The sequence below is a fragment of the Diorhabda carinulata genome, chromosome 5 (genome assembly GCF_026250575.1).
Source record: "Diorhabda carinulata isolate Delta chromosome 5, icDioCari1.1, whole genome shotgun sequence".
Taxonomy (NCBI): domain Eukaryota; kingdom Metazoa; phylum Arthropoda; class Insecta; order Coleoptera; family Chrysomelidae; genus Diorhabda; species Diorhabda carinulata.
Genome location: NC_079464.1, coordinates 17,259,668 through 17,277,321, shown reverse-complemented (window position 1 = coordinate 17,277,321; position 17,654 = coordinate 17,259,668). Strand labels below are relative to the sequence as shown.

Here is a 17,654-nt window from a genome sequence, read left to right as displayed (position 1 = left end):
TTTTGTTGAAAATTTATTAGGTAAGAATATGGCATGACACCATCACTAGATGATCCAAAATTTTGTTTAGCATTTTTTGCTCAATTTTTGATGGACTAATACATTTATGCACAACAAATAGACAAAGTTTTTGTGATCGAAAATAATTTATTGAAGAAAGAATCACAAACTGGAAACTAATGGTTAAACAAAAATATCAGCTAATGCTAATAGGAAATTTTAATTATTAGTCATCATTAACTTGGGTTGAATTTTTGTCACTATGGGTACTTTAGTAATTTATGTAGGTCGTTATATTTTTTTGAGCTTATTAGGTTAGAGTTTTCGCAAAGTGCAGTTGGAACGTCCTCTATGTCGAGATGCTGCTTTCGCCCTTCTCTTCTATTGAAAATTATCTATCTATCTATTAAAATCGTGGTCAAAATCAGTTTTAAAATACAGAATGCTTGAAGAGTCCTGCCTGATTTCCATCAAAACTACTTTTGTAATCAAAAATTTTTCGTCCTTCTCTGTTCTCTTGTAATTTTGAAAGGGAGCTTTAGGAATATAGTAGAGCTTAATAAAGTCCTTGAAATCAACGTAGTTCTTTTTTATTGACCTAAAGAAGAGCCAACTGCATCCAGTTCCAAGTGTCATTAATTTATAATTAGGGTATTTTTCAGATTCACGCTCAACTACGGAATGGAAACTATCCACCTCCATGTGAGTATGACCACGAAGGAGGCATTTGTGGCTTATTTACTTGATTTGCGGATGTGTCGCGAAAATATAAAAGTACAATATGTACAATAAAATCGATTATGATTCGAATTTACATCTAATCTTCCATCAAATCGACTGCTTACCTGGAACTGAAATCTGTACAGGTGAGGCTGGGGTAGATTTGTTATTATACCTTTCCCTTTCAAAACAATTCTGAACCATTTTTCTATTTCTCTCACTAACTTTTTTCAATCCGGTTAACTTTTGACTCACAATTATATAACTCACAATTCACAATTTGTTCAATAGATCGACAAAGAGATAGTACGAGATTCAACCTGAGAAAACGAGCCCGCACCGCAAAACAATGCATGGGAGTGGACTTGATACTTGTTCGTTTGATATAGCATCTGGATATAATATTATTTCGGCGACTTAATACGGTTTTACTCTGTAATTGTATGTGATATTGTGAACTTAAGGCATATGAAAAGTAGTTAATACTCTTCTGTTTTCACTGCTATGAGGATATTATACCATTCATAAAATGCTATTTCAGAAGCCTTACATCCGAGAAGTTTGAACTTTGGCCAGCTGATTAAGCGCGAAATTCAAAGTGATTTGGATAGAAAAAGCGGGAAACTGAACTTTTGGATTAAATACCCTTCTGCTCTGAAGTACAGATATTAGAACTTTGGTGTTTGATTGGCCATACCCCCAAACTGAAAATATAAAATAGTATAATTGGCAAATACTAAGTGAACATTTGTTAATTAAATTAGTCAATTCATTGGTTGATATTCTTTGAATTCACTGATAATAGAATGGATTGCGAGGTGCTGTTTTCTAGCAATATTCTGATTTTATACACACATTGCTAGTGGTGGTGCTGGGGTGGTGCTCCAACATGCTGAAACCATATAATATTCGTATGAAATTGTGGGTTTTTTGAATCAGGATATAAGTTCTCAAATGTAGGGACGATATTATTTTGGAGCAGAAATTCTTGCCCAAACCTCAACTTTATCAGGTTATTACCAATAGAGAAAATATTCATTATGAGCATGAACGTAAATGTAAATTTCCTCTAACCAAAAAACAAAACATCTTCTGATTTGATCAAATTGTTTTCTAACATGGCCATAATTTGTCCACTAAATACGTTCTCCTATAAATCTCGTCTTTCATGAACTCCTGATTTGATACCATTTTATAGGGATGCATTTTACTTTCCTTGAATATTGATGTGTGGCTAAAGTTGATCAGGAAAAACGATCAACATTGCCTTGAATTTTGATTTGCTCTCTCGAACATCACTAAAGCGCTTACACCAATCAAAAACACGCGCACGAGATAGAGATAAATGAGAGATAAATGTCACCAAATGCCTCTTACAATAATTTATTGCACTAAGTTGCTCCTGTTTTTCGTCACTCATGGTTTTCGGCACGAGAAAAAAACACGTTCGTTTCAAACCGCTACTGTCAAGATATCCAGATACCCAACGCACTACTCGTTCTTTAAATCCGTCTCGTTATTTAATATCCAGACCTCGTATAGTGAAATAGTAACATTTTATCTATTTTGTTTTGTGTTTCCATTATTTATTTATAGGAAAATTGTTAAATGTCAGGGAAATAAAATTATGTCGGACGTGGTTGGTCACATGTTTCATTACTCTTCATCTACAATTCGAAAATTAATGCAGAAGAAGTTGTCGACAGTTACTAATATTATTTGATCAAAGCAAAATCGCCTCAATATATAAGAGGAATGAACGATGGCAGATATGTTTTAGAAAAGATTAAACAATAAATACGAAATATAAATTTATGTTGATTTTAACTAAAGAAAAAATCAATCTATCAATATATTTTGATTAACTAGTTATCAATACTTTATGTAAATAACTACCAAAATGCCGCTCTTCAAATTTACCGCCCCAGACAAATGTCCAGTTCAGCCGGCCCTGGAGCGGGCACTGAGGTTATCAATTTATCATGTGCTGTATAAATATCTGAGAAACTTCTACTGAGAATATTTAGTCCATTAAAATGTTTTTCTGAGGACGCAATTTTATTTTACCCATGTGTCGGGCGGTCAAGGAAAGCTAGACCTTAAAGTTGTGGGGTTCCACCCCTTGACCCTCGGCCACCATCATAAATAAAGGCGTGAAAAGCTATTTTTGACGATATCTCGCGAGCTATTGTCCATACAAAAAATTCGTCAAGATATAAATTGTGGCAAATTGCTTTGCCTACAATTTTGTCTCCGACATTTTTTGCCATTAACCGTGAATTTGAAAAGTTATGAGCAAAAAAGTGCAAACATTTTGTCAACAATTTCTTTTTTCGTTCAATAACTTCTTTATTTTTGATTTTTCAATAAAATTATTTCAAAACAATCTTTTATTTCGTTCTTTGAGGATTAATTTGATATGGATTTTTTGAATTCCATTCATTCTTATGACTCATAGAGTGCTCCAAAAGTGCCGGGGCGCTTCTATGTTCACCAAAATCAAAATATTTGTTATCATTTTCATTTTTTTTTATTTTTCTCTTTATATATTTATAACATTTATATATAATTCATTATTTTTAATCGACTGTTATTTCAATCATTATTGTTCTTCCTCTAATAATTTCTGAGAGGAGTGTATATTTATAGGAATTCTAAGAAGGTAGAAAAGGTTCGCCATGTGCCGTTTGGGGACAAACCTAACCAAAATCTACCAGCTAGTACTATTGTTATTATTATTTTCTGCCCTTGGAGGCTCAGCTGTTTCATCTTCCTAAGCCTTTTCTCTCAGTTGTGCTACATATTTTTCTACGTGTAGACGTATTAAAGTACTACTAGTTTATAAAATACAATTAAAAGTGTTGTGGGCAGAATTTCTAATTGTTCGATAATTATCTCAATTTTTTTCAACTGTTCATCATGAGTGATTGCTTTATTTGTAAAAAACCTCTCGGGGACACTAAAGTGGAAATTATAAAAGCTAAAGGAGTGAAAAATATACTTGAGCGAGCAAAAGTGAAGAATAATTTGGACAAAGAACTCTTCTTACAAAGTGTTTCTGAAGTTACTATACATACTCAGCAGTAGTCGCTCGTCGTCGTCAGTATCTGAAATTTCTGATACAGATTTTGATTTTTCAAGTAGCTGCATGATTTGAGACGAAGCATTCCAAGATCAAAGTCATTTGCATCAAAGCCGACACCAGATTATATGTCAAGTACTTCATGAAGGAACGAAAAAAACTATTTTGGACTTGGAAATATTCATTTAGCTAATCATTACTGACTCCAACCCAAAATGCAGCTCTTCTCCACAGTCTTCGAGAATATCACCAGGTCCAGTCGTGGTCTGGGAGAAATAAAAGTCCTGAAGATTAGGGCTGGAAGATGCAAACAAACATGTGGATGCCAATACAATCCTCCAAGCCTCCAGCATTCCCGTAGCGTATGAAATTAATTTACTGCAGATGTAAAAGAAACTGTTGAAACATATGTAGCTGCGGAAAAGCAGGCTTCAAATGATCTGCAGTATGTTTTCATTGTTCTTGCGAAACTTGCAGTAACATCATGGAAGTTAATAGAAGAAAACGAATTAGAAGATGAACTATGACTCCAATTTTAACTCCTGTCATTTCCCAAACCTTTACTTTTGGCACAGATGTAGAAACTGACCCCGAAACACAACCTGGACCATCAAAAAGAACTAAAATAGATAAAATGCCAGGTAAATTTAATCATTATTCAAATCTCTCTCACCTACAACTTATCTGTGGATTAGACTTACCGGGGATACCACGTAAAAAACGCGCCTACGGACTCTACCTTATAGGTGGCGGGGAAAAGAGTCGATTAAAAATAATAAATTATATATAAATGTTCAGAAAAATTTGTAAAAAAGAAAAATGAAAAAAAAAATTCAAACGATAACAAATATGTTGTTTTTGGCACTATGTGGTGAGCCTAGACGTGCCCCGACACTTTTAGAGCGCTCTATGTGCCACAAGAATGAGTGGAATTCAAAACATCCACATATAAAATTAATCCTCAAAGAATTATCTGAAACAGGTGATTTTATTGGAAAATCAAAAAATAAAAAGTTATTGATTGAAAAAAGAAATTGTTGACAAAATTTTTGCACTTAGCTTTTTAAATTCGCGGTTAATTACAAAAAGTGTAGTGAACAAAATTATAGGCAAAGCGATTAGTCACAATTTAGGTCTCCACGAATTTTTTGTAGAGACAATAGTTTGCTAGATATCGTCAAAAATAGCTTTTCGCCCCTTTCTTTAAGTTGGCGGTCGGGGGACAAGGGGTGGAACACCACAAACTTGGGGTTAAGCTTTTCTTGACTTGATACATCGATAAAAGAAAATTCGTGCGTCCTCAGAAAAACGCAAGGTACATTGTAATATTTCAATGAACTAATTACATTCTTCATCTGAGTAACTTACACCTGTCAGGGAATAAAGACGATAAAATTTTACTTCTATTGGTGAAATAATTATGATTGTGATAAGAAACTTCGTCACAAAACTTACAAGGCCGAAATGAAGAGAGTACTGGTTATGTTTTTACTTTAAATAACATTGATACTTTATTCAAACTAATTCTTCGCAAATAAGTGGATATGTATTAATATAGGAGTGTTTTAACTTTTTTCTTTTTTACAGGTCCATATCTACTAGGAACAACCAGTATTTTACTTTTCGTTTTAGGACTGCTACAAATTGTATTTCCGCCATACGATATACTTATGAATTTGAGACTACGAATGGTACCAGGTATGAATAATTTGATTCAATTAGCATACTCCAAGAGGGAGGTTGTAGTATACCCGTTCATATGTTTTGCAATTGATTAAAATAATAAAAAATATTTTGGTTGGATGGAAAAAAATTCAATATCATGATTTCACTTATTATAAATTTCTAAACTTCAAACATAAAAAATATTGAAACTAAAAAAATACGGTCAGAGATAACCATAGATAGCCCCATCATAGTTTGAGACTAATATTTAAAAAAATGAGTTATTTGTTTTTGCGAGTGTACTACAAAATTTCAAGTTTAGATCTCCAAACTGAAATTTGATATTCCAGATTTCTGATAGAGTTAATATCCTAGAGAGGCTGATGAAATTTCATCAAAGAAAAGTTCCATCATAATTTTATATTTATATAGCTACTAAATTTCCCATATAAAATACGGATCAAGCATTTATGCTTCCTATTGCTTTGTGATAGATTTGAAAAATATTGAGAAAAAAATATTTTATCTCTAATAACTTATACATACCTTCATAACCTTACAACTGTTTCACTACAATGTGACACTGAATTACGAAAATAAAGCCTGCCCTCATCCGTGCGTATTCGCTTTCAATGGATATTTGAAAAAGATAATGATCCACACATTATCCAATGCAGCTTTATTTTCGAATTGCTCAATGGTTACGTAGCAAGTCATGATGAAATTAGTCAGTTGGTCCGATATAAATTGCATTAATTCATAATATTACAGGGTATTTCTATATCCGACCGACAACGTTCTATCACAGAGAGATCTCAATAAATGATTCATTTTGATACATGAATACGAACCTTTACGGGGCCTTCTAGGGTGTTCAAAATTTTAAATCAATATAAAAATTTTCCATAAATCAAGGGCGCCTTCAATTTTTTTTCGAAATTTGCTGACCAATACGCTCGTTAATAAAGTAATATTTTGACATAAGCAATCTTTAACCAGTGGCGCGCTGTCAGGGCTAGTTATCACTTTCTCCCCGTATTTTTTACGCCACTGCAGTAAATTATTTTTTTAATTTTATAATTTGATTTAAAATTGCCTGATTATTTTCAGTTAAAAAATTAATAAACTTTTATGGAGTTAAAATGAACGGTATTTTAGAAATTTGCCTCTAAACAAAAGTCTGCAAGCACGTAAGTAATTTACAAATTAATTAATTATTCATTTAATTCCAAATAATGATTAAGCGTAAATATTATTCATAATTGTCCAAACTGTTGGCCGCTTACTTCAATACACTTATTACACCGTTTTATCATTGAAAAACGTGTCTTTGAGAATAAATCTGGATGGGATTGAATGATTTCTACCGCAGCTTGAATTCTTGCTATTAGATCTTGTTGAGATTCGATGATTGTTTCGTACACTAAGGACTTCATATAGCCAAATATAAAAAAAATCGATAGGATTTAAGTCCACCACGACCAATCTTTTTTCTTTAAAACGTCTGTATAAGTAATTTCTTGCCACTGTAGCAAAATGAACAGATGCCCCATCGTGTTGAGACCACATGTGTTGTCTAATATTTAACGGTACATTCTCCATCAAATATTTCTTCCATAATGCGCGTATAAATCGCTCCATTAAATTTATTTGGTAAATTGTAAGACCCGATTAAACAATTTCCAACTATACCCACCCACACATTAAGCGAATATTTATGCTGAAATCCACTTTCACGAACCAAGTGCGGATTTTCTGCATCCCAAGCGTAACTATTTCTAGAGTTGAAAATTCCTTCCCTAGTAAATCTAGCCTCGTCGGTATGCCACACATATTTTGGAAAATTTCGATTTTCACGACACTTTTGTATATATCAGCTTAAAAATTCCATACGCACTTGAAAATCTTTAGATTCTAATGCTAGCCAATTTGTATGGATGTAACATTTGTTCTTTTACAACTTTCCATACAGCAGAATGGTCCACTCTTGAAGCGTGACCTACAGTTCCTAGTTGTACCTTGCTTTTCAGCATTATTTCTTTTAATTAACAAGTTTCCGGTTTATTTCAGCCTTTTTTCAATACTAGCAAATGTAGAAAAATGTGGACAACAAATCTTTGTTGGTATAAACCAGCTGCCATTCTACCATTTTTTCGAGCTTCCCCTTAAATCATTAACATATCGCTCAACTCTTTTTTAAAACAGCGAAATTAATATAAAAGCAAATCTAAAATTCTATGATTAAATTTAGCAAGATAGTGTAAAATACAAAAAGTGTCACAAGCTATCAAAAATATGCCATGTGCCTACTAGATTGTAATTTAGAAATATTGATTATTTAATTACCTTCAGACTTTTGTTTAGAGGCAAATTTCTACAAAACCGTTCATTTTAGCTCCACAAAATTAAAAAAAGAATTTGCTCCAGTACCGTAAGAAATAGAGGGATACAAGTGACAACTAAACTTGACAGCGCACCATTGATGAATTTTATCAATTTGTTTATGTCAAAATACTTACTTCATTAAGGAGCATATTGGTCACCAAATTTGGAAAAAAAATATGAATTCGTTCTTGGTTTATGGCAAATTTTTGATTTTTATTCAAAATTTTGAATACCCTATATATCAGCAACCTGCCCCGTATCGGTTCGTATTCCTTTATCAAAATAAATAATTTATTTTGAGATATCTCTGTGGTAGACCATTGTTGGTTGATTATAGAAACACCCTTTATATAATTGATCACTTGATAGGATATATAGCTATTATTCGTGAGGCCCGTTTATTTAAAATAATGCCCTTATTATTGTATTTTTGTATAATTTTTTTAATATTATATGTCTCACAATTGTGGTATTGGTCCATCAAATAACTACAACTGAACGAATAAATACATACTCATTAAAAATTTCAACATTCTTATTAATTTTTTTGAAATCCTATGTATCTGAATATTTTCACCTAGAATATTTTCGAAAACTGTATATATATGTTATAATCATATCAAATTTAAATTTATTCATAAGTTGCTCAATCACTCAATCACTTATAACGGTTTCATTGGATTGATCTTTGATATTCTTTGAACCAATCACGAAACTTATTTCCGTTATTTCCATTCTGTTTTATGTTTATGAAGACTTTGGATAGACCAATTCAATCATTTTTAATTTGGTTTTTACAGGATTACCTCCTTATGAGTGGTGGTTAATACCGCCAGATTATGGTATAATTAAAATTTACTTATTTAATGTTACCAATGCTGAAAGATTTTTGAATAAGACTGATAAAAAAATCAAATTACAAGAAATAGGACCCATCATTTACAGGTACATAGTATTTTATCACTCAATTTTATTAACATCATTTAAATACCAAAATTCAGTAGAAACAAGACGTTACATTTTGAGAGAGAGATAGAGAGAAAATAGTCTGAGAGTTTTGACATCATTCGTTCATCCCCGAATCATAACCACATTAGTATAACTAGAAATAAATTCATATAGTCGCTCGCTCTTTTTTTCGTTATGTTACTGACGGGTAGGTACAGTTTAATCCCTGGTGATAATTGCTGATTATTTAGAGTTAGTCAAAATGATAGAAAAACGATTTGCCATTTCTTTGAAAAACCTATGCATCTTCTTCAGGCATCTTCAAATCTTCCTGTTAGTATTACAGTTTTTTCGTTCTCAGATCTTCGATCAAGGTGGGGTCTTATTGTAGTTCTTCCAATATCAATTGCAGAAGACAGTTATGCAGTTATAAAAATAAAGTTTACTTTCCTTATAAAATTCGATAAATATCTAACAAACCGTCAGTCCACGTGGACTCATCAAGTTATTTTAAATATATTCGAATGTTTAAAAAAGGAAAACATTCAGCAATCTGATAATGCAATCATTTTTATTTATACAGATAATTTGGAATTGGATTTTTTTCTTTTTTTTTATTTGCAATGAATTTATTTTCCCTTATGATTTTTGCTTTGAAATTTCGTTTTCCAGAAAAAAAAAATGATTGGGATACAAAAAGGGCTCAGTATACGTTTGGTACCATGTTTAAACCAAACTCCCTTACAGAAAGGTACATTTTACTCGTCTATTTACGTTTTATAATTTAATATTCAGTTGTAGCAAGTGAACGAAATATAATAATGATTTTAGTTCCAAGTAGAACTACAATTAAATGCATCTGCCTAAATAACGGCGTATAATGTCGTCCAATTTATAATGATTCGATTATATTATTCGAAAATAATAAATTTATAAAATGAGGTATCTATGCCTATGGTAGATCAAACAAAATTGTCGGTAAGGGCTTCGAACAGGTTTTTATAATCTGCAATTGATATTGAAAGAAGTATACACTGTTAGCTTTTTAAAATTTACGCGTTTACTCAAAAATTTGTCGGTTTCTAACTTATGTTCAGCTTTTTACCCGTTATTAGCAACACAAACGGTTTACTTTTTTGATAATCTGAATTGTTTCTTCATATTTTTTCATATGATTCAGTCTAAATAACTGATTTCACTCTAGTAAAGGACATTAGCATATTGGAGGTTGAAAAGAGACAAAGGAGAAAGTTCCATAGGCACTCATACTTCTTAAGGAACTATTTTGACTTACTTGGACCTTTTGAAAAAGGAATTGGTTACACTAGCAGACTGAAAGACACAGTGGCGGGCGAGAGTGTTGATCATTCGCGAGGGTCCTTTTCATCTGAGATAAAGGTTCTGTCACCACCCAAAATTACTTTCTAGTTGTAATTTTAGTTTTTAGTTTCCTGTGGCATCATTTCCTTTTCAATTCTTACGATCTGAACATACCTTTTTCTATAACTTAATACTTTTGGATTAACTTCTATACGCGAATACAGTTGTATTTCAACGACTATTTCTGATATGCGGATCATTTCAAATACATTTTAATAGTGGAAATGAAAGTTATGACTCGAGAGAAATGGTAAATTTTAATAACGAAATAACAGACATTGCATACTGCTGTTTCAATTTCACTCAAATCTCTACGATATTTCAAAAAATACGTTATATATTTGTAATAGTATCATATCCCTATTATTTCAGGGAAAACCTAATCCACAAAAACATAATATTTAATGAGAATGGAACTCTTACTTATACGTCTAACCGAACCTTGGAATATTTACCTGAAAGGAATCCCGTTAATCTTTTGAGCAAAACTGTTGTGATGCCAAATATAGCTGTGTTAGTAAGTAATTTATATATTATCGAACAACAAAACTAAGTCTTCTATTGTGTTCTATTTAAAGTTTTAAATACTCTAGATGTATTCCAGGTTTTCATCTATTTGATGATTCAAACTTTATTATTAAGATTTTTATAAATCAATTGCTATTTTGATGTGAACGGAATATCATTCCACAAAAATAATACAACTTAATTGCAAGGCTACGAAATTAAGCGACCAATAACAATTTGAAAATATTCACACATAGCAGCCTTACAGAACTCTAAAGGCAAGTGACAGATAACCAAGCAAGAGTAGTTCAATTCTTCAATGAATACCATCTGAAAGTAGTAGAAAAGTGGACATTGGAAATATATTTGATCTTCAAAGTATCATTCACAATATCCTTCCAGATTGTTGTTGATTCTTGGTTTCAACAATACAATACAGACTTTCATGTGTAAATGTGATATATGAAAATACTCAATATTAGTATAAATATTTTGACTCAACCAGTCCAGGTTACGAACTTAATATTTCGATTTTAACAATCTTACAAATTTTCGAAAGGCCCGACTAAAATCTAAATGTTTTTAGGTCGAATCCAAACGCTAGTTTACTCGTATCTAATCTAAAACCCATAAACACAGGAACTACTTATCCTAATAACCTATTATTAATATGCTCTACAGGCCATGTAGGGCAAGAAGAGCAGTATTATATAGTTTTATATATTATATATGAGTCCTCTATTTTGCATTTTCCACACAATATTTCTTCATTCCTTCCAGTTCACAGCGTTTTCTTTCCAATTCTGCACATTATTATTTTGTAGGTCTTCCATTACACAGTCATACCATCTCTTCCTTGGTCGTCCCTTTCTCTTTTTCCCTATTGGTCTTCTTTGCACTACTAATTTTGGCATCCGTTCTCTATGTAGTCTCTCAACATATCCCAACCATCTCACTGTCTGTCCCTTAATAAACGAGCTTATTGTAGCTTCTCCTTAAATTTCCTCCATTTCTTTATTTGTTCTTCTTCCCCAGCTCTCTTCTGTGTGTACTCCTCCGTAGATTCCTATTAGTATCTTCCTCTCCATCTTTCCAACATGGCTTCATCTACCTTTTTTATTGTCACATGCATTTGTTGTGGTGGGTCTTACTACCGTTTTATATATTCTTATTTTTGTTTTTTTTGACACGTATTTTGACTTTATGAGTGATCTAACACTTCCGAATTTTTGTGTTCCTTGAGTTATTCTGGCTTTCAGTTCTAATTCGTCTACTCCCTTGTCTTCTATTACTACTCCTAGATAAACAAAGCTGGAAACTCTTTGTGTCTGCTTGTCCTAAAGGACAAGTAATCTTCCGTTTCTCTCTGTGTATTTCCCATGATCATATATTTTGTCTTCTCCTGATTTATTCTTATTATTATATTATTATTATTATTTTATTCGAAAATTTTTGTCTTCCTCTTCCAATTTTATTACTGCTTTCTTTAAGTGCTTCTTGGATTTTGCTATCAACGCTACGTCATCTAAGAAAGCTAGACATTGGCATTCGTTATTGGAGATTGTCCCATCGTTTTTTAATTTAAAATTGTGGATAATTACTTCTAAAACCATATCAGTCACCTTGTCGGAGTCCTCTACTGACATGAAAACTTAATTTTTTGTTTTATCTAAGGTTAGTCTAACTAATCTGATTATTTTTTCCGGTACGCCTAATTTGCTTAGTACTGCGTTCCTATTTATTTTGTCATATGCCTGCTTAAAATCTATACACAAAGAATTAAGTGGTATCTTGTATTCATAGCAGGTGGTTTTTAATTCGTGTAGGGAGAAAATCTAGTCCGTTGTTGACCTACTATCTCTAAAGCCTGCTTGATATTCCCCTAGTATTTTCTTGGCATATTTTTCTAGTTTGTTCTTTATTATTTTCGTTAACACTTTAAAACATGCTCTCTTCTTCCCATATTATTTGGAGTGATTCGTGTAACTCTCTCTGCAACTTTTCTCCTCCGTATTTTAACATTTCAGCAACACTTTCCCCTGGTTTCTTGTTGTTTTTTTTATTTTTCTATTATGAATTTTTTTCCTCCTTCACTTGGTATTTCTACTTCTACTTCCTCTAGATCACTTTATTCTATTTCCCTTGCTCCTTCTGCTTCATTTCCGTTTAGTAATTACTTCTTTTGGTTCATGCATCATTGTTCTATTTTAAGGTAGCTGGTTATTGTTTGTCACCCTCTTTGCATTTTTTCGTTTCTTGATAAAAGGATCTTATCTCCTTCTGAAATTTCTCCTCAATTTGTATAAATTTTTCTTCGTTATATTGCCGTTTTTTACCTACATACTCTTTTTATTTCTCTTCTCGCTTGGTTATACTTTAAGTCGATACTTTTATTCCTATTTGTTAGATTCAGGTACTTTATTTTTCGTATTCATTGCTTGTATACATTCTACATCAAACCATTCCTTATTTTTCATTTCTTATAACCTAAATCAACGAATAAATAAAAGGTCTTTTGGTACTTAGTAATTCGCCGTCGTAGTTTATACAAATGTAGGCTACTTTTGGTTGCATAATAGTAGACAACCGTAGTATGATATCAACGCTACTGAAAATTTTCTGTAGACACTCGTGAGATGGTCTCTCCATATGCATGTGAAGAGACATTGGGTTTATTTCATATATAACTGTATTTATACCGTATTGTTTCGTTACATATAAATCACGTTAAATTATAGAGTATTTTGTTTTCTCAAACGGCGAATCACTACAATCACCAATCCGAAATTTACAAGGCCGTCATCGCCGTTTACAACTGATTTTGACCAAATTAAAAACACGAATCTTCAGAAAAGTCACAAATTCGATACACTGAAAAAATATGGCCCTGAAAAACTTTCTATATATTATGGAAAGTAGAGGTAAGGAGAACCGTCTTGAATAGGGATTAGTTGAAAAATTGTTAAGCTGTGAACAGCAAAGTATAATACGAAGACTCCCCAAAATATCGCTAGTGTGGCAAGTGGAAATGATATGAATTTAGAATTTATATATTTTATGTACAATTTTCGAATGAATTTGTATATTATTAGTGTCTTTGGAATAGTTATGACTTTTAAAAAAGAATTTAATTTACTATCCTCCTCTAATAGTTTGTCGCGCTATTTTTAAAATTCTTCCTCTTGCTACTATAGCGCCAGCTAAATTTGCTTCCTTTTAATAGACACTTTACGATACACCGAGATGGTTGGCCATACTATATATATGAAAAATAATCGAGAATTAATAACTTCCAAATAGTCAATTATCAGAAAGATTGTCAGAAAAAGAAAAGGGGAGCTAGATAGAGGTTACGTTTAAGCAACGTTGCCAAAAGTATAAGTTTGTTTGTCTTCTTTCTCCAAATATATAAAAATGAATATTTGTCTTTATGCCTTTTGTAGAATCTTAAACTCTGCATTTGATCATGTGATGATCTTTAGCAAGTTGAGCATGAGCTTACAAAGGTTTCTAAGTGGTGGATTTATGTGTTGAAGAAGAAGGATGGGTTCCCCAGTTTTCGATAGATGGCGACACTGTCAATGGCATGTTCAATTGTATTGAATACATTGTGAGAATCGGATTGCTGATTGAAATCTGATAAATTCAAACGCATTTTTCACGTCGCTTGGCATGATTATTGGCAAGAGGATAGCTCAGCTAGCACGATTTTTTAGCCAAGATGGCTGACGGGCTGACGTCACATCAGTACACTGTAAAATGTTATTAATTTGGAATGGTACTATTTGAGTATTATCACTATCAATGAAATATTTTGAGTATTTGTTGATATAATTCTCTTGTAAATATTTTATGTTTAACATTTTTTGAATTTTTAGTTCATCCCTTCATACTTATACGATGCGCCATTCTTCATTAGATTTGGTGTAAATTTGATGATGAGGAAGTTGAAATCACTTCTATTCAAGACTGGGACTATACATGATTTTCTATGGAATATGAGTGATCCAATCTTGGAAACTTCGCAGCAAATCGCACCCTCTCTAGTTCGAACCAAAAATGTCGGATTTCTTAAAAGGGTAAGTATTATAAATTATTATATGTTTATTGAGAATTTAATTTTTATGGGATGGATATTTCTTAGTGGCAAATTCAGTAAACTGAAGAAGTAGTAGTAGAATTTAAATCAAATTATCCAAAATTCTGAAAATCTTAAAATAAGTCTGCTTCCATTGGAATTGTTCCTTATTAGTCTTTCTTCATTGTTAGGGTCAATGCTTAAATAATTTTTTCCTTTAAATTATTTATTCATTTCATAATGATAAGGGCAAAGGAATTTTCAACATGTTTCTACCTACTATAGCGACTGTCATCTCGAAATGATTTTAAAATTTTTAATATTTCATTTATTCTGTTTCTTCTTCCGTTCTATAACTTTTTATGGAAAAATATATATGATATTTGGGGTTTGAATATACGAGATTCCTCATTTTTGAAATTTTGACAAATAAAAAGGTTTGAGGTCATATCTATTGGATACTTTGATTGAATCTATGCCTGTTCAGAGTTTCACCTCAATTTTAGCTATATAAAGAATTATTTTCTTCTATAACTAACCATATGCTCACTTCTAATAAACAAACGTTCATTATTTTCTAATTGACCAGTTTCAGTATCAAGTGGTTATAATTTTTATTTTGATTGTTTTTTCTCTCTGCAAAATATTAAATATTGAAATTAGTTATTCAATTTTTGGGCACTAAACTACTACCAACTAGTTATCTCTCCAATGCGATTAATGAAAAGGTTTTCTTTTGTTGCGTTATAAAATTGAGAAATTATTTAAATCGTCTTGATTTTAAGTCTTTCCTATTTTAAAATTAGTTTTTATTTAATCATTAAAAGACAGATAAAAATTTGACGCTTTGAATACTTTCAGTCAAATTATTATGATGCAATACTGCAATTAACAATTCAACAACAAAAATGTGTGGGATCCATTTCGAGAGTATACTTTGAATCATTTTTATTTTTTCAGTTCTCATTGATGCGTCGTAACTACGTAATTTTAGTTATTGTTATAAAATTGTTGCTCGTTATTATTTTCAGTTACTGTTTTTTGTAGTTGTTGTAGTTATTTCAGTTAAAATTCTCGAAATTTATAACATTTGTTGGAATTAATATCTCATTTTGTGATACGTAATTATAGTTGTTCTATTTTTGATAATATTTGATCAATTGCTGAAATTTGAATAAAAATGCGACACCTTTGTCGCATATGTCGTTTTCATTGGTTATTTATGTGGTTTGATAATCATTTAGTGCATTTAAAAAATATTGAAGGACTATTCATATTTATAGTATGTACCGAAATTTAAGTAGAAGGTTCGTTTTGCTAGGTACAAACCTGTGTTGTAAGAGGGAAATCATATATTTTTTATGCATTCATGTATATCTCATGATGTAATGAGGTGCAAATTAGTTTTGTCGTAAGTATATATTTGTACCTATAAAATATTCTTCATTTGTTGATACCTACATGAATATATAGTATATACGGGACATGCAAGTAGAAAGTATATTATTTCAGATATGCACATCTTCTCATCATAACTTTTGGAAGCATTCATCTATATCTATACAAGGTGTACCACGACGAGTTAAAACTATCTGTATATGGTAAAATACTTATAGTAAAATCTACTAGAAGTCGACTGTAATTTTGCTATTTTAAATAGAACACCCAGTATATGAATACATTTTTGATATATACGTGATATTTTGGTATAATTTTGTCTGAAGACTTTTTTCGAAAAATGCATACTTTTTGAGTTATTAATTTTTTTGTAAAAAATTTCACCCTTATAAATTATTTCCTTGCGAAAATACCCTTAAAGATATGAAAATGGTTTCTATACCTTATCGCTTTATACCGTACAAGTTTATGTAATTTATTTCGTATTTATATGAATTTTGGTAATGATTCCGCTTAATCCTAAAATGGGTCTGGTCCCTATCATTACGAATTATTGGGACTCCACTGTATTTCGAAGGTGTTCCAGTTTTTTCCTAGCTTTTAGTTTCGGTCCGTTAGAAAACGGATGCCTCCATCTGAGTACTGTATATAAACTTGATAGTTTTGGAAATTTTGCAATCAAACACTAAAGTGATTCTTTTTAATATATATTTCGAGCTTTCGTATTCATGATTGGAGCTTTTTCTACTTATGTACGAGGATATATTGAAAAATTCTTAGCCTACTATGGAACCAAACAAAATTTCAATGTCAAAATCTTTTATTACTCAACATATTCTCCTCTTAATTGAATACATTTATTACAGCGAATTTGCAACGTCTCTAGACCTTTCAAAAAATGTTTCTTCTTGCTCTGCAGTGTCAGAGTAATCAGTAATATCGAATAGTAATCTCCAGTTATTGTTCTACCCTTATCCAGAAAATCAATCATGATTACTGCATGGCAATCCCAAAAAACTGAAGCAAGACCTTTTCCAGCAGATTTTTGGACACGAAACTTCTTAGGTCCTGGAGAACCAGAGTGTCGCCATTCCATCGATTGTTGCTTTCTTTATGGATCGTAGAAATGTACCCAAGTCTCATCCATAGTAACAATTCGGTTAAAGAAGTCTACATCATTTTCAAATCGAGCACAGATCGAACGCGATGCTTCTACCCTTGCGCGCTTTTTGTCAACATTCAAACATTTGGCGATCCATTTTGCAGCAATTTTTCTCATTTCCAAATTGACGTGAATTATATGATGAACGCGTTCGTATGAAATATTCAGTGCTTCAGATTTCCGTTTCAGCCCAATTCGACAGTCTGATAAAATCATGTCATGAATTGCATCGATATTTTCGGGGACTGACACAGAAACTGGCCTTTCCGATCGGTCATCATCTTCAATTAAAAATTTACCTCTTTTGAAGCTTGCAGTCCAATTTTTCA

General features: G+C 31.8%; 1 protein-coding gene across 3 annotated transcripts in view; it reads left to right on the top strand.

Annotated features, from left to right (window-relative positions):
* LOC130894182 (scavenger receptor class B member 1-like) overlaps positions 1 to 17,654 on the top strand; it is a 65,463-nt gene that overhangs the window by 36,514 nt on the left and 11,295 nt on the right. For all 3 annotated transcript variants that reach the window (XM_057800805.1, XM_057800806.1, XM_057800804.1), the window contains exons 3-6: positions 5,390 to 5,500; positions 8,653 to 8,797; positions 10,553 to 10,697; positions 14,566 to 14,766. In XM_057800805.1, the coding sequence (XP_057656788.1) occupies positions 5,390 to 5,500; positions 8,653 to 8,797; positions 10,553 to 10,697; positions 14,566 to 14,766 (602 nt within the window). The remainder of the gene's footprint in view (positions 1 to 5,389; positions 5,501 to 8,652; positions 8,798 to 10,552; positions 10,698 to 14,565; positions 14,767 to 17,654) is intronic.